General features: G+C 44.7%; 1 protein-coding gene across 1 annotated transcript in view; it reads left to right on the top strand.

The window, feature by feature from the left end:
* CHST15 (carbohydrate sulfotransferase 15) overlaps positions 1-10,311 on the top strand; it is a 47,009-nt gene extending 36,698 nt beyond the window's left edge. Inside the window, exons 5-8 of the mRNA XM_066554596.1 lie at positions 211-367; positions 4,396-4,552; positions 8,368-8,515; positions 9,679-10,311. Of these exons, the coding sequence (XP_066410693.1) occupies positions 211-367; positions 4,396-4,552; positions 8,368-8,515; positions 9,679-9,869 (653 nt within the window). The 3' untranslated portion in view covers positions 9,870-10,311. The remainder of the gene's footprint in view (positions 1-210; positions 368-4,395; positions 4,553-8,367; positions 8,516-9,678) is intronic.
* Positions 10,312-22,087: the final 11,776 nt, after the last annotated feature.

The raw sequence follows: 22,087 nt of genomic DNA, 5'->3' as shown, positions 1-22,087 counted from the left end.
TCAAGCATCCCTGCATTCCCAAAGGCACAGAGCAGTGGGATTGCTGCAGCTCTGGGAGCTTCAGCCAGAGCAGTCTACAACAACTAGGGTGTGCTGGAATTCATTTTGAGTCAATTTTGATCTGCCTTATAGCACTTAAAAATTCAGCCAGTTTCCACTCCAGCATGAAGAATGGAATGAGTTACCAGCAGAGATGCTTTTCATTTCCAGGGGAGGCCAGTGCCTCGACAATGTGGGACAACAATGCTTGGATTTTCTTCTATGACAACAGCACTGAAGGAGAACCTCCCTTCCTAATCCAGGATTTTATCCATGCCTTCCAACCAAATGCAAAACTTATCATCATGCTGAGGGACCCTGTTGAAAGGTGAGCAAGAAAATTTCCTTGTTATAATAATATTTTCAGCTCTCACTCTGTTGCATGCAAGTCAATATTCAGTAAATATTCACGTGGTGTTTGAGAGCTACTTGGCTGTGACAAGAGGGGTTTTATTCTGTGTATTTTGGCACAGGTAACAGTGATAATGTTTTAAAGAGAAGCATGTGAGTGTGAATGCCATGAGTGCCTGAGCTACTCTGAAAAAAAGAATTTTTAGGTTTCGAAATGCAGTCAAATGCCATTACTTGAGCTAATATGCCCTGGTTCTCAGCAGGGCTCTTTAGACTAGGAGGGCACTGTGTCTCCAGATCTCAGCAGAAGTAGTCCTGGGAAATGTTTCATTTCATTTAAGTAGTAAAATCTATGTTTTCATGGGGTTTGCAGTTCAAACTGATTAAATAATAATGATTAAGAATGATTAAGTAGCTCCAGAGTCAGCAAATGATACAATTTTTTAAAACTCTTTCAAGTTCTTGGTGAGACAGTCACGTAAAGTTTCACTGGGGGTTTGTAGCTTGAACAACCAACGGCTACAGGAGTTCATCCTTGATCTTCCTGAGATTGCAGGGAAAGGGCTTGGCTTTTCCCAAGGTATGGGCTGTTTTAAATGTCTGTGGAGAGTCAGGATTGTCCAGCTTTCCACTTGTATTTCACTTTTTCTCTCTAGTCTTCCTCCAGATTTCTGGCTCATTCCTTCCCACTGTGTCCTCTGAAGCAGGATAACCATGATGAGGGTGATGGGGAGACTGGAGGGGATGGAGGCAGAGTCCACAAGGATCAGACTGAGGGGGTATGAACGAATTCCTTCTCACTGTAGGTCCATAGGGATACTCAGAATACTTGTGGCAGGGTCAGTGCTCAGGGGCAAAGCACCAGAAAAACTCAGGGAAGGAAGGAAGGAGATGAAGGTGATGGTGGGGATGCAGGTGATGGTGAGGATGAAGATGATGGTGGGGATGCAGGTGACGGTGAGGATGCAGGTGATGATGGAAGAGGCAGGTGATGGTGGGGGATGCAGGTGATGGTGGGGATGCAGGTGATGGTGGGGATGAAGATGATGGTGAGGGATGCAGGTGATGGTGAGGGATGCAGGTGATGGTGCAGATGCTGGTGATGATGGAGGAGGCAGGTGATGCTGAAGGATGAAGATGATGGTGATGATGCAGGTGATGGTGCGGATGCTGGTGATGATGGAGGAGGCAGGTGATGGTGAGGGATGAAGATGATGGTGATGGTGCAGATGCTGGTGGTGGTGGGGATGCAGGTGATGATGGAGGAGGCAGGTGATGCTGAGGGATGAAGATGATGGTGATGATGCAGGTGATGGTGCGGATGCTGGTGGTGGTGGGGATGCAGGTGATGATGGAGGAGGCAGGTGATGCTGAGGGATGAAGATGATGGTGATGATGCAGGTGATGGTGCAGATGCTGGTGGTGGTGGGGATGCAGGTGATGATGGAGGAGGCAGGTGATGCTGAGGGATGAAGGTGATGGTGATGACGCAGGTGATGGTGCGGATGCTGGTGATGGTGGGGATGCAGATGATGGTGAGGAGCAGGCTCTGGTGGCTCTGGCAGAAAAGCAGACCTTTGCTGTGTGTGCAGGCAGCCTGCAGCCACTGCCCAGCAGCTTCCAGAGCTGGGGTGGTGCTCCCCAAGGAGCTGCCCTGCTGGCAGGACGTGGCTGTGGTGGGAGCAGGGCTGGGAGATGCTTCCCAGCTCCTGTGTCAGGAAATGCAGCTCTCCACATCAACGGCATCTCCTGACCCCAGGAGTTAACAGATGGTAATTTTATGCAAGAGAGTGGCTGGAGTGGCTTCCTCATGTAAATTAGTGACAAACTCCCTGATTGCCTTAACCACCCTCTGTAATGGAGGTGTAGCTCTTTGCCAGCTTTAGCAGGGGTCACAGAAAAAGTCAGCTCCATCTCCTTGACTGTGTTTATGACAAATTGGCTCCTCTTTGTTTGCTATTCCCTGCATGCCTGATGGCTCATCTGAGCTGCAGGAGCAAAGGCAGAAGGGACAGCCCAGGCATCCATTGGTGGGACAGGTTCCTTGGAGCAGCCAGGAGGGCAGGGGGCTGAGATGGGCTCTGATCTGACCTGCACAAAGTCTGGGTATCCCCAGCTGGGAATATTTGAATAACATCTTTTTTTTTGAGATGGTTGTTGTCAACTGGTGTCATTATTTCATTGGAATGGACAGAGGTGGAAGGGAAGGAATTCAAGTAGCTAGAACAGCTGAAATCCTAATCAGCAAAGGCAGATGTCCTCAGAATTAAAAACAGATGGGGAAATAAAGAAAAAGAAAAATGGAAAGGAAATCTCAACTGCCCTGCAGAGGGAGCACTTGTCCTCAAGAATGTAGTTTTTCATAAGATGCCAACGAGTCTGAAGAATGATGCATTTCTTTTGATGGATGGTTAGAAGCACCAAGCAGTGATATTAAACCTTTGTAATGACCCCTCAGCCGGGCTCATGCTGTACCTGCTGCCTGCTGGCTGATTTTTCCCAGGAAGAAGCCTTTCACCACTCAGTCCCACCATCCCTGGGACCGGCTGGGTCCTCATATCCACATTTCCTGCAAGCAGGAGATGCTGTTGAGTGTCTAATTTAGGTGAACTCAGCTGGCCTGGTCCTTCAGCTTTTCCCTTTCTTCTTTCTTTTAAAATGAACAGAGAGTCTTCATTTGTTTCACATGGGAATTAAAATTCTATTCTTGCAAAACACTGACATAAATAATGAGTGCAGAGGGGCTGTTCCTGTCCTTAAGTGCTTTGCTGGATTTAGGCCTAAACTTTCCAAATGAGGTGTTTTTTTAAGTACCCACGGAAATATAGGGAAGTTAAAGGATAAATAAACTAAGTGCAATACAAAAGGTTACTGCAGTAATAAGTGAGACCTAAATAGATTGGTGATTTTATTTCTTAAACACCTGTGGTTTTTTGAAAGAGGGTGAAAAATATGTAGGATTTCTGGAATTTTATCAAGAGAAGGGTATTGTGGAGGCATCAGATCTGTGCTGCAAACACACTTGGGGAAGTGACTCCCTGAGTGATACAAAATTGTCTTCAGAATCCTGTGTAATTGTTGTGGTTCTGGTCATTCTAAGCCTAATTATGAATGGAAGTTAAAATGTCATGTTCAGCAGATCTAATATTTGTGTCATGTCTGAGCATTTCCTTTGCCTGTTTAAAACATGTTTATCTTGCAAAAGCCTAATCAAGGCTTCAGGGCTTAATGCTAAAATTTATATTTTCCTTGCCTGTAGGTTTTGGGTTTTATCACTGCATCACCCCCAAAGGAATTTGAATTTACATTATCTTTTTTAAAGTGATTTTAAGTAATTATGCTAAAAGTGAGCAATGAGGGATAATGCTTTGTAGCTTAGAGAAACTCCTGCTTCATCTTAAAAAACTACAGAAAATCAACAGGTAGACTGCTGTAAATTGGAAGTTTTTTGATGGAAAGTCAACATAAGATTGGAGGTGAAGCTTCCTGTGAAAGGAATGGGAAATCTGGACTCTTTCTAACTCATGACTGTAGCCAGCTTGGTAGTAATGTAAGAACTACTCTTTCTAACCCACCTAAAGTTAAAGTTTCTAAAATCAGCTTTAATCTTAAGAGACAAGGACTGTTCCTGGCCATGGAACACCAGGTGTAGAGGGGCAGCAACATCAGCTGAGACCATTTCTGTTCGCAGAGAACATGAATTTAAAGTCTAAATTTTGCCTTCAGGAGAAAACATTGGCTCACACGATTTCTAGGGTCAGGTCTCCAGGGATGCAGACCTTGAAAGTGGGGATGCTGTTCAAAATCCCCTGGAGAGGGTTTTGCTGTGAATGAAATGAAATGAATGAAGAAATGTCACGGGGTGACAGGCTGTGGGTGGGACGCTGTTCCCCACACGTCCCCTTTCCCAGGATTCTTGCAGCTGATTGGAATTGCCAAATCTGTGGTGTAAATGAACGTTCTTCTGTTCCCTCAGCCCCTCACTGGCACGTTTTCCCCTCACAGGCTGTACTCTGATTATCTGTACTTCGCCAGCGCCAACAAATCCGCAGAGGATTTCCACGAGAAGGTGGCGGAGTCCCTGCAGCTGTTTGAGGGCTGTGTGCTGGACTTCTCCCTGCGAGCCTGTGTCTACAACAACACCCTCAACAACGCCATGCCCGTACGTATCCCTGCCACCTGGGGCTCCTTGCTCTTCTCACACAGTTCACAGAGTGACCAGGTTGGGAGAGACCTTCAAGATCATCGAGTGCAGCCCAGCCCCAACAGCTCAACTCAACCCTGGCACCCAGTGCCACCTCCAGGCTTTGTCAAACACACCCAGGGATGGGGACTCCAGCACCTCCCTGGGCAGCCATTCCAGAACTTTATCACCCTTTCTGTGAAAAACTTTTTCCTGCTATCCAACCTGTATTTCCCTTGAGGCTGTGTGCTCTGGTTGTGTCAGTGCTGCTGGAGAAAGAGCCCAGCCCCAGCTGAGCACAGGCACCTTTCAGGAGCTGTGAGAGCGATGAGGGCAGCCCTGAGTCTCCTTTCCTCCAGGCTGAGCACCCCCAGCTCCCTCAGGGGCTCCTCACAGGGTTTGTGTTCCCAGCCCCTCTGGATGTGCTCAGTGTCCCAAGGTCCTTCCCAAGCTGAGGGGCCAGAGCTGGGCACAGCACTCGAGGTGTGACCCCAGCAGTGCCCAGGGCAGGGCAGAGTGACCTCCCTGCTCCTCTGGCCACACCATTCCTGACCCAGGCCAGGAGCCTTTGGCCTTCTTGGCCCCCAGGGCTCTCTGCTGGCTCCTGTCCAGCTGTCTGTCCACCAGAGCCCCCAGGTCCCTTTGTGCCTGGGCAGCCTGGTGGAAAGGTTGTTAAAACACCAAAATCCTGTGCAAGGAAGCAGAGAGAAATCAAACCTTTCTCCCTCTTCATTTGTAAAGTGGAGGGTATAAATATATATGTAGACATGCAAAAGATGGTGTGGGGGCCCAGCTGTCTCCTCAGCCTGTTCCCTGCTGAATGCCAACAGGGATAACACAGCTTTCCTATTGTGCAAGTACACGGAGAGCACATTTAGTGAAGATTACAATTTAATGTGCAAGCTTTTTGCAGATGTCTCCAAAAAAGTAGCTCTGGCAAAGATCTTTGCAGTACCAAATTGCCTCAAAATCAGAATAAATTATGTGTTCTTTTGTAAGAAAAGGCTACCAATAACTAGATAAATTTTTTTTTTAATTGTCCATGCCAGAAAATTATACAAGAAAACACAGAAACTGCTGGCAGGGAAATGGATAAGTATTACAGGCTTACAATTCCAAAATTCACAGTTTTAGCATAGAAGTGACTTCAGATTTTGCTCGAGGGCAGAGAATAATATGGGATAGATGGACTGGAAGTATCTCATCTGGCCAGTTTGCCATTCAATCCTCTTTTATTTGCTCAGGCTGTAAAGGATTCTGAGGGAATAGTTCCCTCCTTTGCCTCTGGGGTGAAGTTATTGCCTCTTCCACTGGATAAAATAACAGTACAAGAGTGCATTCCATGGGCTGGGGCCCTGCAGCAGCAGAGCAAACAGAACACTGCTCTCCCTTACCAGGTAGGCTGGAGCTGCTCAGCCCTGACTGCAGCCCCCCAGGACTCCCTCACACACCAGTTGCTGCTGGGCAGCATCACAGAATTTTCCAGCCATCTGCTTGCACAAATGTATTCCTTCCAGTGTGGCAGAGAAAGGCAGAGAGAGAACCAGAAGGAAAGATTTTCCTCTTATGTTCATCCTCAGGGTGCAGAACCCGTCTCCATTTGTTGTCTTCAGCAGCCCTCTTGAAGAAGATGCTTTTGGAAACGAGCAGAGGAGGCCTCTTTTCTTCCATAGAGCCACAAGCAGGTGCTTGTAATAAAACCCACATGCCAGCTGTGCTCCTCAGTGGCCTTTTTTAGCTTCTTCTTCAGCCAAGTTGCTAAATCTGTTGTGCTCGTGGTTTGCTGTGCACTGAAGGAGTGAGGATCGCTGTCCCTGGTGAGCTCATTAGGTTGCTGATTCTGTGGCTGTGCCAGGAAAAGAAGGGGTTTGCTACTTGTTAATGTGTTTCTGAAACCAGAGAGGTGTCCTGGGCGTCCTGGCTGCTGATGGATGCTGAGGGGGAGGAAAGGGATGTTTGGCACTGGAATCAGAGGCGAGAACGTTACCCAGAGAAAGGCACAGTGACCAGGGTGATCCCAGCCTGCCAGCACCCGAAGGAGTGCACAAGGAAGATGGAGAAACTATTTACAAGAGCCTGGAGTGAGAAAAGAAAACATTAAACCCCAAGTTTGCCCCAGTGCTGAGTGGAATGAGGCGCTGACTGAGGGCTGAGGTGCTGCCCTGTCATGGAGATGTTTTATGAAAAACCCTTTCCTTAGGATTTTTTCTCCTGAGAAGCTGAGAGGCCTCAGAGGAAATGAAAATGATTATCTGCTGCTGTGGAATGCAACAGGTGCATCTGTGATTGGGCTCATGTGGTTGTTTTTAATTAATGGCCAGTCACAGTCAGCTGGCTCAGACTCTCTGGTCAGTCACAAGCCTTTGTTATCATTCCATTCCTTTCTATTCCTTTCAAGCCTTCTGATGAAATCCTTTCTTCCATTATTTTAGTATAGTTTTAGTATATAATTTTCTTTTAATATAATAGATATCATAAAATAATAAATCAGCCTTCTGAAACATGGAGTCAAGATTCTCATCTCTTCCCTTGTCCTGGGACTCCTGCAAACACCACCACACTGCCCTGCCAGAATTATTTTTAATTATTTTGAATTATCCCATCTTAGCCTGGTGTCTTCATCAAATGAGAGGTTCCAGGTTCTGGTGTAGCACATCTATAAAGAAATCTGCTAAATGTGGAGACTTATGTTACAAAGAGCCAAAGACACACATCAGAATCGCACAGGATAATAATAATTCAGCAATAATTCAAAATAAGGTATTTTTAGGGGCATTTGGGTATCAGTGTATGTCATGGGGCAATGTCAGGAGTGAAAGGAGCTGTTGTCTGACTTGATGGGCTCTGTGGTAAGGCAAACTGAAGATGTTAAGTCTCTTTTATGAAAGATGCTTAAGACTGGGGATTCATGTTCCTCTCCTCTGAGCCTGAAGGGATTTAGAAAAATATTTATAAGCACAGTTGGAGGCTGGACTTTTTAAGAACACCAAGGCTACTCTTTTTATGTTTCAACTTGTTATGTAAAATTGAGGAGGGAAAAAACATAGAGATAAGGGCAGGAGAGGCTGAAAATCTGCCTTTTCCCCTCTCTGGTCTGACTCTCTGGGTACTCAGACAAGGCACCATCAATGCTGCTGCAGCTGAGATCTCAAGCTAATTACTGCAATCAGAGGATGCAGCAAAATGCACCCAAATCTAACAGCTGGCAGCGAGGCAGAATATTTGTCCTGCTCGTGGCAGTGTGACCTGGAATGGAATCATTTAGGTTGGAAAGGACCTGTAAGGTCACTGAGTCCAAGTGTTGATGCAGCACTGCTAAGCCCACCCCTAAATTACTTCCCCAAGGTGAAATCAAGCTGAAATAAGCAGCCTTGGGGACTGGAGAAGGGGCAGAACTCAGCACCTGCCCTTGAATCACTGTTCATCCTGGGGCTGAGAGCCCTCAGTGTTTCCATGAAGGCTCCAAGCACAGAGAGCTTGGCTGTGAGGTGGCTGAGCATCCTTCTCCAGGTAATTGTGTCTGTGCAGCACTTTTACACACACACACACCTGTGGCTGGTGCAGCAAGTGCAGCTTGCTAAGATGACATCTCTCACCAGCAGAAAAGCTGTTTGCAAAGATTTCTTTAAGCTGTTCTGAAAATGAGAGGAAGATTTAAAAATATTCACATTCATTCTTTCTGTCATTCCTTAAAAGCACATTTTGGGGGATTTTTTTTTTTTGCCCAGATGACGGAGTTGAGTGTTGTTTTGTGTTGTAAGGTGAACTAATTTGGGTTTTTTTTGTACTTCCAGGTGAGGTTACAGGTAGGGCTCTATGTTGTGTATCTCCTGGACTGGCTGACAGTTTTTAACAAAGATCAGATCCTTGTTCTTCGCCTGGAGGACCATGCATCAAACATGAGGTACACCATGCACATGGTGTTCCAGTTCCTGGATCTGGGTAGGTGCTTGCTGGCTGGTTTAAGTGTGCAAAATCATTATTATCCTCTTTCTTTTAGGTTGGTTTTGCTTTATTAAGGGACAAAAAGAGAAGCAGAGGAATCTGGCTTGAAGAATGCATTACTCTCATTGCCTGGAGCCAAGCAAAATTTAATTCTCAAATGCCTGGTGTTAGAAGATCTTAGTAAGAGTATATAAAGGGAAAAAAAAAATCCAGACCACTCAGAATGCAGGGATTTATCTTCCCACACAGAAGCCAGCCCTGCTTCTGAAGGCACTCAGGGCTTGTTTGCCACAGGGTTACGGAGATACAAAGTTATCCCTCACAATTTTAACAAACTGAAGTGCTACCAGCCCAGAACCTAAATCTGAGCATGATGAAAGGTTGTGTTTGTAGCCGAGGAGAAGGGAGAAATTGTGTTTTTGCTGTGCTGATTGAGACATCTGTTGCTAATCCTGGGAAGAAACGCCGGCAGACAAAACGTTGCCCAATGTTGATTTGACAGTAGCAAGAGAATGAAAATGTGGCTGAAAAATCGTCTGTCTGGTCCAAGGCTTGGTCTAGATGATGGGAAAGTTTGGATGGAGCAGGCTGAACAGATGAAAAGCTTGGCATCTGCTTCCTGAGTGTGGTTTGTGCTGGAAAACTCCCTAGGTTTTTATCTTGCTGATGCACATTTATTCCCAAACTGGGGTGTCACTGCACCTGTGTCCACTTTGATCCCACTGCCAGCCTCCAAAATAAACAAACCAGGCCTTTCCTGAGTGCTGAGGGAAGCTTGTGGGGTTTTTGTGGGGTATTAGTCAGCTCACACCATGAAATGAAAAAGCAGCATAAAATACCTGCAGCTCCAGAGTGGAGGGGAAGTTGCTTTCAATCACTTGAGTTTTTTCTGAAAATAGCTATTTTCCTCCAAGAGTGATTTATGCTGCTTTTTATAGAGAGGATTAATTAATAGGAGAGGAACATGTATTATTTCCATATTTACCAGTAGTGATTTACTTTACTGATCTAAGCCTGTGTTCAATATTCTGAAACATTGTGGCTGCTAACAAAAATTACATTTTTCTCCCCATGGCAAACCTTCTGATTCAGTCATTAGATTTCTTTAGGGTGGGCATTTTGGGGGAAATATTTTATGATAATGTTCTCTTTTTCCACAGGGCCTCTGAGTGAGAAACAAGAAGCTCTGATTACCAAGAGTCCTGCATCCAACACCCGAAGACCTGAAGACAGAAGCCTGGGCCCCATGCTGCCAACCACCAAGGCAATTTTAAGAGATTTCTATAGGCCTTTTAATACAAAACTGGCACAAGTTCTTTTTGATGATGCTTTTTTATGGAAGAGGACATAACGTGTAAATTTCTTGCCACGACTACAGCGCTCAAAGGAGTTTTTATTTTTTTAAATTCTATTTTTGTGCGTGGATATTTTACGTTTTTTTTTTTTCCCATTCCAAAGAGCAGCCGATGGATGAGAGTCTCATCTTCAGCCAGCACACATCTCAACAGCTCTACCACATTTTCCTTGGGAGAATGGAAAGCATCTTGCTTTAATCAGTTTATTGCAGCTTCTCTCACCCCAGCAAAGGAGTGGACAAGCATCAGGACAATGATGTCTTACACTCTTCCACAGGGGTGTTGAAGTGGAACCTTCTCTGAGATGCTGCAACACAGAGTCAGCATCAGTTTCCTACAATTACACTTATAATCTCTCATTTTCAATATATGTTATTCACTCTTTTTTTTTCAAGCAATCAATGTCATTTAGTCATTAAAATTTTTAATTGAATTCAACCTAAAGTTCTGTTTCTTTTTGTCTGTTTAAAAATGGTCTACACTAACACTTGAGCGTGTTTCATTAACTCTGAAAGAAAGATGAAGTGCATTCACATAAATTTCCAAGTCTCATTTATATCTTCAAGATAAATGGACTTTCCTAGCCACAGTTCTTGTAAAAGAAAATTTTGTAATCCAGGTGAGAATGGATGGCTGAAACCTAAACAGGCCAATTTGGTGCTTAGCATAACAAATTCATTGCCTTCCATATTTTGTTCGTGTAAGTATGAATATGTATAATTTATTCATGTCACTCACACATTTTCCCAGGAAAACACTTTTAAATAAAAGTCTATTCCTGGCCATGAAGAGCTTTTATGGATATTCCTGCTAAAATTCTGCAGGATTACTCTTCTCCATTGTGAAGGAATACACATTTTAAAAGCCATAGGAAATTTTGCTATTAAAATCAAAACTGAGAAGGATTCTCAGTACCTTACAGAAATGATGTGTTACCTGAGGAATTAGGTTATGTGTTCCCTTCTTCAGGAAAAAGGTCTATATTTAGTTAAAGAAGCTGATATATGCAGACTTGATGAAAAAAACCCAACATTTTGAAAGTTATGGAGAAACTTTGGACCACCTGAAAGTTTTATTTGACAAAAAAGATAAGTTTTTTCCATGGATGTGCAACAATTCAGTCTTTGATTTCAAACACAGCCAGTTATGTCACTGTCAGCTGTAATCTGCAGCCTTCCTCAGGTGGAAGTCCCACCTAAGTAAGGGATTTTTTAAGAAACAAATCTAAATGCTACCTGTTGATCATTTCCTCTCGTGGGCTAACCTGTTTGCTCCTGAGTGTGTCTTGAGTGGGTCAGAGGAAGCTCCTGCCCTGCTGCAGCCATCAAACCCCCAGAGAATCCTCCCTGATCGGCTTCACGTGTCCTTTCAACCACAACGCAGTTTTATTGACAGACTCACAAGTACATTTACAAATATTACAGGTAACTTCTCCCTATCCCCCTCCATGGGGACATATTAATTCATTTCATGTGTTTCTAAACTGAGAATTAATGTGAAAACTTGATGGATCCTGCACATTTCACACGGGGATATGATTGCTGACATGTGAGATGTTTTGCAACAGAAGACTGTTCCTAGGTTCTTTGCCAACTGGTAATGTGCTGTTTAAAAAAGGATTCAATCTGGGGTTTGAAAAGCCTAAAATAAGTGATTTAATGAAGTATTCTAGACAACCAGAACAGATTAGTTCTAGTTCAAAAATTCTCAGAGACCAAAAATGGTTGGAGAGCTGAGAATGGACTCCTTTAATAAGTAAAAATAAAAGGTATCATGGGACTGTGAAACAGAAAATCAGAATAAGTTGCCACCATTTGTAGATGTAAAAAATTTAATCAACAACTTATTTACACCAAAGAGTTCACCCAGCTGTGCTTTGATTTGGAACCAACACTGTGTGGTCAGGATAACTCCATACAGATGTTTCCTAACCTGGCCTGCCACAGTCAAATATTTCCATTTAGTTGTCAACTACAGCCATGATCTAATGATATTATTTTACCAGCCCTAGAAGCTAATTAATACATCTGTCCTTTTCATTAACTTGAGCTCACACACTGATTTGTGCCTGTGGTCCTTCTGAAAGTCTTCATTGAGGCTGATTTTATGTCTCCATCTCCTTCATGAGCTCCAAAATAGGATCTCCTGATTTTAACACATTGTAGTGTGTTGGGTTGTGGCATGACTGAGAATCAAACAGCAGCAAGTATTGTTCAAGAAGTTGTTTTGGAGGTAAGGATATCACTCTGTAGCTCAGGCTGTAAAAATAAAATTGATCTGGTGACTCAGAATGAAATAAACCAGCGTTTCCTCATGTGATGTGGCAGTGCTGGGTGTCAGAGCCCTTCTTCTTCAGCCACAGCCAGCCAGTGGCTTCACAGCAAATCTGTCACAGGACAAGGCTCCCCCAAGTTCTTCCAGTTCCTTTTACCTTTCTGCTGACAATTCCAGCAGTGAAAAAAAAATCAATTTTATTGTTATTAGTCACTGTAGCACTGAGGTGACCCACCTCCCCAAAAGAGCAATTTGCCAAGAAGTTGGAATTAATGTCAAGACAACACGTTTTCATTTTTGGTGTCTTGTGCCAAAGCACAGCAGTGGCTCCTTGCAAAGACCTCAGAAACTCCGTGTCTCATGCTGTGCTTTTGCTCTTATCTCTGCTGAACAAAACTAATCAGACAAAGATGCAGCTTTCCTGAGTGCAGAGGCGCTGAGGAAAGGGTTGTTTCCAAATGTTCTCGCTGCTACTGCAGAGGAATGTGAAATGTGTTTTCTGTGAGACCTTGAGCATTTGGGCCAAGCACCTTGGCTGTCTGGAAGAGGGACAATAAAAACAAAGGAAAACAGGCACTGCTTGACATGGAAAAGGATGTGTTGTTATCTGCTGAGTCCAAGCCACAGACCTTGAGCTTCAGCTTGGAAAACCGGGGATAAATGGTGAAGTTGTTGCCATTCTGAATGTATCTCTCTGCCAAGAAATTAATCCCTTTTCCAGCTAGGCCAAACGTTCTTTTGTTAAAGACAAGGCACAAGAGTGTCATAAAGAGTCATTCCTGCTTGATGCCCCTCACACAGGTGAGGGCACATTCAATAGGATCAGAGGACACCGCCTAAATCTGCACCAGGGGAGGTTTAGGTTGGGTTTTAGGAGAAATTTCTTCACTGAACGGGCTGCCAAGCATGGAAGAGGCTGTGCAGGGCAGTGAAGTCACCACCTGTAGAGGGATTTAGGGGACCTGTGGATGTGGGGACATGGGTTAGTGGTGGCCTTGGCAGTGCTGGGGGATGGATTGAGATCTCAGAGGTCTTTTCCAACCTTAATTCCATGTGCAGTGTGTTGCCAACAGGAATTCTTGTCTTGCAGTACCATCTCGTGGCCAACCCCAGCACTGCTTTGTGCCATGAACACGGGTTTTTCCTGCTCGGGAAAAAGAAGAGCCAGGTGCAAAAGGAAAAAAAATAATTTCTACTTCTTTTCAGATGCTCAGGAATACAATTTCCAGTGCAGCTCAGGAGCTGGTGAGCGTGTGAAGAGCTGGCTTGGCACAGCCTCAGCACTGTGGAATCACAGAATCATTTAGGATGGGAAAGACCTGTGAGATCATTGAGACAGAGACCCCAGCCCTGCCAAGGCCACCACTGCCCCATGGCCCCAAGTGCCACATCCACACAGCTTTAAAATCCCTCCAGGGATGGGGACTCCACCAGTGCTGGACAGCCTTTTCCATGTAGAATTTCCCCCTAAAATCCAATTTAACCTCCCCTGCTGGAAGCTGTGGCCTTTCCTTGTCCTGTCCCTTGCTGGGAAAAGAGACTGACCCCACCTCATCCAGGGGAAGATGTCACCAGGAGCTGCTCCCCTCTGCTGAATTCATCCCTGTCCTGCTGGGGACAGATGTTCTTGAGCCACAGCTCCTGTGGAAAAAGCCCTGCAGTGCCTCAGTCAATGGAGAGACCCTCACAATGATTGCCAGCATGGCAGGGGCCTAATGGGCCACCAGGCTGGAAGCTGCCATTAAAATTAGAGGCCTGCTGTGTCGGTATTAAGGCACAGTTAGCAGAAAATAAGGTCTGAAAGAGACACAAATAGTAATCACTGCATCCCAGCTCAGAGGAAAGTCACTTTCCCTCACTCCCATCATCTCTGAACTTGCCTTTGCTGGGTGAAAAACTGCCAGCAGGAGCTGATGTGATGGTGCCTCAGCGGGGCTGGCAGGGGTGAAAGATCTACTGAAAAAATGCTAAAAATACAACTCAAGTGGTTGAAAATTGCAGTTTAGTCTCTGAAGGAGCAGTTGCTGTGTGACACTGAACAGCAGGGCAGCTGCACAGGGCACCTTCCTTGAGGGAAATGGGGAAGATTTCCAGTTCTTTCCTCAGGCTGGGAATGTCCCACACACTTAGAAAATTATTTCTTCCTCTATTAATGAGGAAAGGGAAAGGCTCTGCTGCTACTCAGAACACTGCAGTCGATGGACAACTTCAGAGCAGCTCCCAAAACTTCATTTAATTTTAAGCTACAGAGGCCTAAGCCGTAGATGACTTGCAAATAACTTGGATTTTAGCTTTTAAAGAAGCTAAAAACAGCACATCCTGATTGTTGGACACATTGGGTGTCTCAAAGACCAAAGATTTGGGGCTGCTGCTGCACTGTATGGGTGGTTAATTGGGTCAACACACATTATTTCCTCCTCCAGATTGTTGAAATTAGAGATAGAAAGCAATGAAAACTTCTGTCCATCAATACAAGCTGGGCACTCCCACAGGGCAAGGAGGCAAAGGCTGTGGTAGAACAGCTACAGAAAGGAATGGAGAAATGGGAAAAAATTAGAAAGAAATCCTGCAGCTGTGTCTAGTGAGATCCCGGAATGCTGAGAACAAATTCATGACAACAAAATTGCATGAAAAAAAGTAAAGCCAAGCAAGGCAGCCAAAAAAACACCCAGAAGAAATAAGACAGAGAAATAAATAGAAAGGGATGTGTGGCTGTAAGATGAAAAGGTGGAATTATTTTTACCAGCTGAAAAGGCTTAGGAAAGGAAAATAATCTTATCACCTGGGAAAGTGTGTTGGCCTGCCTGGAAAGGCATCAGCTGAGCCCACTGCAGACTTTGCTTTTGTTGTTTATTGCACTGAGAGGTTTAAATTCAGCATCAGGGATGGGATCCATAAAAATGGGGGTTCCTCACTTCCTCTGCCTGCCTTGTACAAGACTCAAACGCCCCATTTAAGCTTGGGAAGGAACAAACATTGAAAGGGAATAGAACAATTATGGAGGGGAAGGTCTGAAAAGAACAAGAGGTGCTTGGCTGGATTAAGAGTCTGAAGGAGAGGCTAAAAGCTGCATTTCTGGCTAAAAAAGAGGAAAGGATTGGCATTAGAGATGTCTCAGGTATCATCTGTCCCTGAGTGCAGGCTTTAGATGAGAGGACCCATAAAAGAGCAGGATGGATAACAGGTGGCAAAAATACAACATTCCTTTTATTTTGGGCTCTGTCTGGGGAAAAACTCACTGATTTCAGGTGCTGGGGTGCGCTGCTGCTGACAGAGACAGGTGAGGTGCAGCACTTTGCCATCCCAGCCCTCCAGCTGCAGCCCTGAGTGGTCACCAGACAATTTTTTATTTGCCAGTGATGTAAAAGCAGCAAGAAATAAGCATGACTGGGCCAGCAGCACACCACGAGAGGGCAGGGCATAGCTGGAAATTCAGCTGCAGCTGGAAATCCAGTGCCACAACCAGAGCCAGCTCCTTGTCCTGCATCACAGGACACCTGGAAGGTGGGAAAAGGGGGGGAAGGAGGGACTGCTAGTGAGTGTCTCGTGGGCAAAAACCTCAGAGATTTCACCAGAATTGCAGCAAGTGGCGGAGAGAAATTGGTTCTCATGCTATGGAACATGATCACACAAGATAACTTGTATATAACTTATGCAAAACATAGCTGGGAGAGTTACACAGAAGGGCTGAAACACTCTCAGCAGTGTAATTTACTCACAGTATAGAATCATGGAATTGTTTGTGTTGGAAAAAACCTTTAAGGTCATCAAATCCCCCCTGATGGCATTGATACTCTGTGGTGGTGTTCACAGGGGTCCCAGAACGAGAGAAGAGATGAGAATCTTGACTCCATGTTTCAGAAGGCTGATTTATTATTTTATGACATATATTACATTAAAACTATACTAAAAGAATAGAAGAAAGGGTTTCATCAGCAGGCTGGCTAAGAATAGAAAAGGAATGATAGCAAAGGCGTGTGACTGACCAGAGAGTCTGAATCAGCTGGGCTGTGATTGGCCATTAATTAGAAACAACCACATGAGCCCAATCCCAGCTGCACCTGTTGCATTCCACAGCAGCAGATAATCATTGGTTACATTTTGTTCCTGAGGCCTCTCAGCTTCTCAGGAGGAAAAATCCTAAGGAAAGGATTTTTCATAAAAGGTGTCTGTGACAATGCTCCTCACACAGAGCCAGTGGCATCATAATCCCACTTCTCTCTCCTGCATGAGCCAACCAGAACTGGGGGAACTTAGACTCACTCTGATCCACACTGCCTAACCCTAACCCTTCCTCAAACCTCAATGCATTTTGAAGGTGCCAAATAAAAATCCCAATTCCTTGCTGTGAGTGGCAAACATAAACCCAACACCTCTGAGTTTATAATTTCAGTGGGATATTCAGTTATCCTCTATCAGGATATGTCAGGAAAAGGAGCCATGAACAATTGATTCCCACTGGCACACTCAGCAGCCAGCTCAGCATTCATGGAATCCTTAACAGCATTTCCTATGTGCTCTGGTGCCTCACAGTGATATTACCAAACCAAGCACTGCTGGAGTATTTTTCCTTCAGTAGTACTATTAATCCATGAAAGAAAGTTTCTTGGACTGAAAAAAAAATATTAAATAGCACCTACCAAACTGGCAAATGTGAGTCAGTCCTTGGCAGTGCTGTGTCATACAGCCCTGGGTGAATCTGGAACATTTGCTCCCAGTCCAAAGCCAAATGAGCAGGAAGTCTGGCCTATCCCAATGGTTAATATGTGCCTTCCTAAAACTGGATTTAAAAAGATTTCACTTCAGCAGGTGGTGCTGCAGAGCAGTCCTGTCCTTCTAACCATGCCTGAGCTTTTGTGCTGCTGCATTTGAGAAGAGCTGAATTTATACATTTTCATTGGGCTGCTCTCAATAGTTTCCCTTTCCTCTGTACAGAAGTGAATATTTCCTAATGAACACCCCAGTAGGTACCTCTTGCTCTGGAATTACAGGCTGGGGGGCAAAGGCAGCACAGCAGGAGCTTTGAAACAGAACAATTCAGCAAGAAATCAAAGCCCTGAGCTTCTGAAGGCAGGAGGCTCAAAGCACTTGGAGGAGCAGCAGTGAATGGTTGTGAGCACGCTAAAACCTCAGGAGGCAGGAGCTGTAGGTGGCCAGCACTGCAGGAGGCAGGGCTTGCTCAAGTTAACAGCTGCCAGAGGCAGCAAATTGGGAATCTGAACACTTGTGTTGAGGAACTGATGTGGGGAGCTGAAGAACTCAGGGCACAGAGGGGTGAAAGGCTCCAGGTGCAGCCCTGGTGAGGGTGAGCTGATTCATTTTAGGGAAACTGAGGCACGTGCCAGGTTTGGTCCTTCAGCTGCAGAGAGAACCAGCACAAGAGATGTTTGCTCACTGCTGGCTTGGCAGGTATCTCAGACATTTTAGACTGCAAATCTTTAAAATCTGAAGGGCCTTCACCTGTGGGTGTTCAAAAATCTGCTACTGCTCCAAGGACTACTTTTTTTAAGATCCAAGTTTTCTTCATTTTTCATGTCTCCTGTATTTTCTTTACTTCCAGGAATGCTCCATCAAGGATTTTCCCACAGACAACAATAAATCCAGCTCATGGTTGTAGTGACAAAACCTGAAGGAAATTATGATCTTCAGTTATCCCCTGCTTCCTTGGGATTCAGAAGACCTTAAGGACCTTGTCATCCCCATTTCCTCCCAAAACCTCAAGGAAACCTCTAACAACAGCCCTGGGCTCACCTTGCCTTCCCCTCAAACCTCAGGAGGCAAACCAGCCATGCTGGCTTGGCTTTACACCTAAACTGGGACTAAAATAGCACCAAAAGTTCCTGGTCTTATGAGATAAACTGGGAAAAAAAATAAAGAAGGTAACCTAGGTAATCCAAGCTACTCACACATGGCTCCAGGTGAGACTGAAGGACAGTGGAGAGTTTGCCCATCCAGGCATGGGGAGAAATTCCCCTGCTGCAAGGAACCAGCCCAGTGTTTGCTTTCTGGTTGATTTAAAAGGACAAGGCAAGAGGGGATGTGTGGAATGCAACTGATTAGAATGAGGAGCTTGAACAATATCCTGAGATTGTTTTGGTACACGGAGCTGTTCACAAAGCTTTGTGAGGGTAGCCAAAAACTGGTTGTCATTAAGTCCAAGAACCACTAAAATACTGAATTTTATTTTTTATAAAAATATTTTATATACTTTGAAACATGCACATTGTTAAAAATGCACATTGTTATTTAGCTCCATCCAGGCCTGGCTTTCCTAACATATTTATCCTGATTTTCCCTGGAGCAACCAATCTCCACACACATGCTGCAGATTTTCTGCTTTGCCATTGAACCCATTTCCCAGAATAAGCTGGGCTGGTTCCTGGCTGTCCTTGAAGCATTTCCACACCAGCCCAGGTTCAATGAGCAGAGGCAACACAAAGGGCTCAGGCCTGCAGGTCAGGGAGATGCAAACACTTGCAGAATGCCAAAGTTTTTTCATGGAATCACAAAAAGTGGAAGAGACCTCAAAAACCACCAAGTTCCAATCCCCCACCACCATCAGGGATGCTGCCCATGTAACACATGCATTTTAAAACCCATCAGGAAGAATATTAAAGTATAAATTTTTTTTTTTCTCTGAACTACAATCTCTCAAAGTTACTCCACATTAAGGATATGGAAAATGCACACATTGACATGCAAAGCCCTGAGAATATTATTCCAGAAAAGCATCTCTAGGTGAGTCACAATAGGAAATACAGATGCCCAAAATGTGCATGCAGTGCTGTTCATTGCAGTTTAGAAATCATTTTACGTGTTTAAAGTCAATTTGAATGTGACTGTAAGGGGCAGCAGCAGTAGTTCCCAGCATCTACAATTTTGTTTTTGTATTTTATTGAATGTATTTGGGAAAAGAATTGCCTTCCCTTGCTCCAGTGTGAAAATGAAATGAAATGAGACGAGACTCACCCTTGCACAGCAGAGCAGAAGCCTGGGTGTTGGACAGGAGATGGTGCCACCACATTCTCATCAGCAGGGACATCCATCCCTCCTGCAGACACCCAGGTGTGCACTGCAGGGAACGGGGGACAGCTGGAGAGGGAGGGACGGTGCCAAAGTCACCCGTGGAGAGCACAACACAAGTTCTCCAAAGCCCTGGGCCTCCTCTGGGTGCTTCTTGTGGTGAAAAGACACTTCCTTTCTTCTCCACTAATCCTGCTTTGCGGGAGCAGCCAGTCCCAGCTGTTTTCTCCGGAGTTTGTTCCACCCAGGGCAGGTCAGAGCTCAGCAGGTCCTGGGCAAACAGGAGTGCATCCAACACACCTGCTGGGACCCAGCTGGAGGCTGGGGAGGAGCTTGGCCACTGCTGGAGGAGCATTCCTCGCACCAGGAGTTTGTTCTGACCAGCAAATCCAAGCTCCAGGCGCGGGCTGCTGTCCTGGCTGTGTGAGTCAGGAGGCTGGAGTGGCCTAGTTCTGGTAAAAGAGGCACTTTTGGGGTGAAATGTTCAATCTTCTCATCCCTGGAAGAAAATGTCTCATCAAAATTTTATACAGCCTTGGGATCTTGGTGTTTCATCAACAAGGCCTTTCCAGATGCATAAATAAGTAAAGACTGGAATATCACAAATTGCTGGTCCAGAGGAAAAATGAAAAGTAGATTAAAAAAGAAAAAATAAAAAAAAAAATCAAGCATTTACTCAAAATTTATGAACATTTATATACACATTTGGGAGTTTTTCCAAACAGCAATACTGTTGCTCTTGCAGGAAATAAAAGTAACTGGGAATTTCCTACATCACTCCTCCTTTCTCCCTGGGGTATTTCACCTTTGAGCTGAGCTCCTGAATGTCTTTCTGGGATAAGGGGTGCAGGGTGTGGGGATAGGTCACCTCAGATAGGGTTTTAGGGACCTCCTAAACTGATATGGCAACCCTGCATTCCATGGGATGGGAGTTGATGACCCAAGTGGTCTTTTCTAACTTCTTATTTAATAAAATTAGTGAAAGAAACGTTTGCTGTTCTGGGGCTCTTTTTAATTGCCAGGATGAAGCTCTTACATAATAAAGAGAAGATTTTAATTTGCCATAATAATGTAAAAGAAGGTTTGATCTCTTTGTACTCATCAACCACCTCCCTAGTGAAAAAAAACATTTTTTTCTTTACAAGAGAAATAGACAAAAATTACTGCTGGTAGTGAGGTTTTTTTTCAGTCTATCCATACAGAAAGTCCAGTTATACACTGCCCCATCCCTGGAATGTCCCAGGCCAGGTTGGATGGGGTCCTGAACACCTGATCTAGTGGTGGTTTGCCTGCCCATGGCAGGGGGTTGGAACAACATGAGCCTTGCTGTTCCCTCACAACCCAAACCATTCTGTGATTCCATTAAAAAAATGTAATCTTCCAAAATTTTTAAGAATATTACAAGCTTTTAAGAAAAGAGAGATTTGGGCTGCTAAAGTACTCTAGAGTGCCTCAAACACTGCATTTATTCCTATGCATTATTTTCCATCCTTCCCAAATATACTTGAAATTATTCAGAATCCTCTGCTTCTCATGGCCTTGCAGAGCTGCTTGTTGGGCTAACACAGACTGGTAGAGAGGATTTATCAACTGCAGGGTGGCTACCCCACCCCAGAAGACAAAAATAACCCAGGCTGCTGTTAATGGAGCCCTTGGGGTGGATTAGAGTGAAATGACACTGAACAATCAGTGTTTGTAAATATACACATGGAGAGTTTACTGTAGAAAATTGGGTTGCACAGGAAAACAGGCCTGGAGCTGTTGGGGTTGCTGTTATCCATGGGAATATGGCAATATAAAAGCATAAAAACATCACTTGAGAAAATGTAGAAGAAGGAAGGGATGAGAAGAGACAGATCTCACCACCTGTAAGCCTTGTGATGAGACTTGTAGTAATTTTGATGAGTGTTGGTCAAAGCCACAGCTGCAGTCTGGATCCATGGGGTGGTGGGAGAAATCCCAAAGAAGCAGGAGGCAGAAAGCCCCAGGAGCATCTGTTGGCTTCATATCACCCAGTTTTAATGGGAACACCCAGGTACCTCCCCTGGGGCAGGGAGATGCAACTGGATGATGGAATGCTGTGGGTCAGACACTTCAGGAGCCTTTGGCACCTTCCAAGGGGATTCAGCTGATGCCACATCAGTGCAGCTGGGTCAGCTGTGGCCCATCAGAGAGGGCAACTCCTTCAGGCCATGTGTGAATTTACCACAGCTGAGGACAAAGACTCAGTCCCTGCCTGCCAGGGCTCTCCTCTTTCTTTGTCTCATTCATCACCAGCTCTGGTCTGACATGGGCTGAGCTCTGCATCATTCTACAGAGGATGGGATTCAGCCAAAGCATCTCTAGGACATTCATTCTGTACAGTACTGGAAAATGTCAGTTTTACTGAGCATTTCTACACAAGGTTCTTGGACCATGGTGTGTCTACAAAGCAAAAGATCTCTAAAAACCATTTGGTCACATAAGAAATTCTATATTTTCAGATAATTACAGATTAATTAAATGAAAAAATATTGTATAAAACATGTGAACTGCTGCTAATGCCATGTACTGAAAAATGCAAACTCCAAACCCACGAAATATGAGATTAATTAAAATAAAACATTAGTGCTTTTTCTGAAACTTGCATTTCCCCGCTTCCTACTTCATTTTCATGCTTGCCTTCCCAGCCACATAGGCTAGAAATGAACCTCTTTTTAAAAGAAAGTTGAGACTTTTACACCTTAAACAAGTTCAGCTGAAGGAGCCCTAAAGAAAATATTCATTCCCAGGTGAGCTGTAATGAAACCTGCCATGGCTGGCACAGGCTGCTCTCCAGGCTGGCTCCTGGGAGGGCTGGGGGTCTCCTGGTGCCTGGCTCATCTCCAGCCCTCTGCCAGGTCAAGGCAAACACTGGAAGCCAAGGCAGTGAACAAAC

Source organism: Molothrus aeneus, chromosome 8, assembly GCF_037042795.1.
Source record: "Molothrus aeneus isolate 106 chromosome 8, BPBGC_Maene_1.0, whole genome shotgun sequence".
Lineage (NCBI taxonomy): Eukaryota > Metazoa > Chordata > Aves > Passeriformes > Icteridae > Molothrus > Molothrus aeneus.
This window is presented reverse-complemented; position numbering and strand designations above follow the sequence as displayed.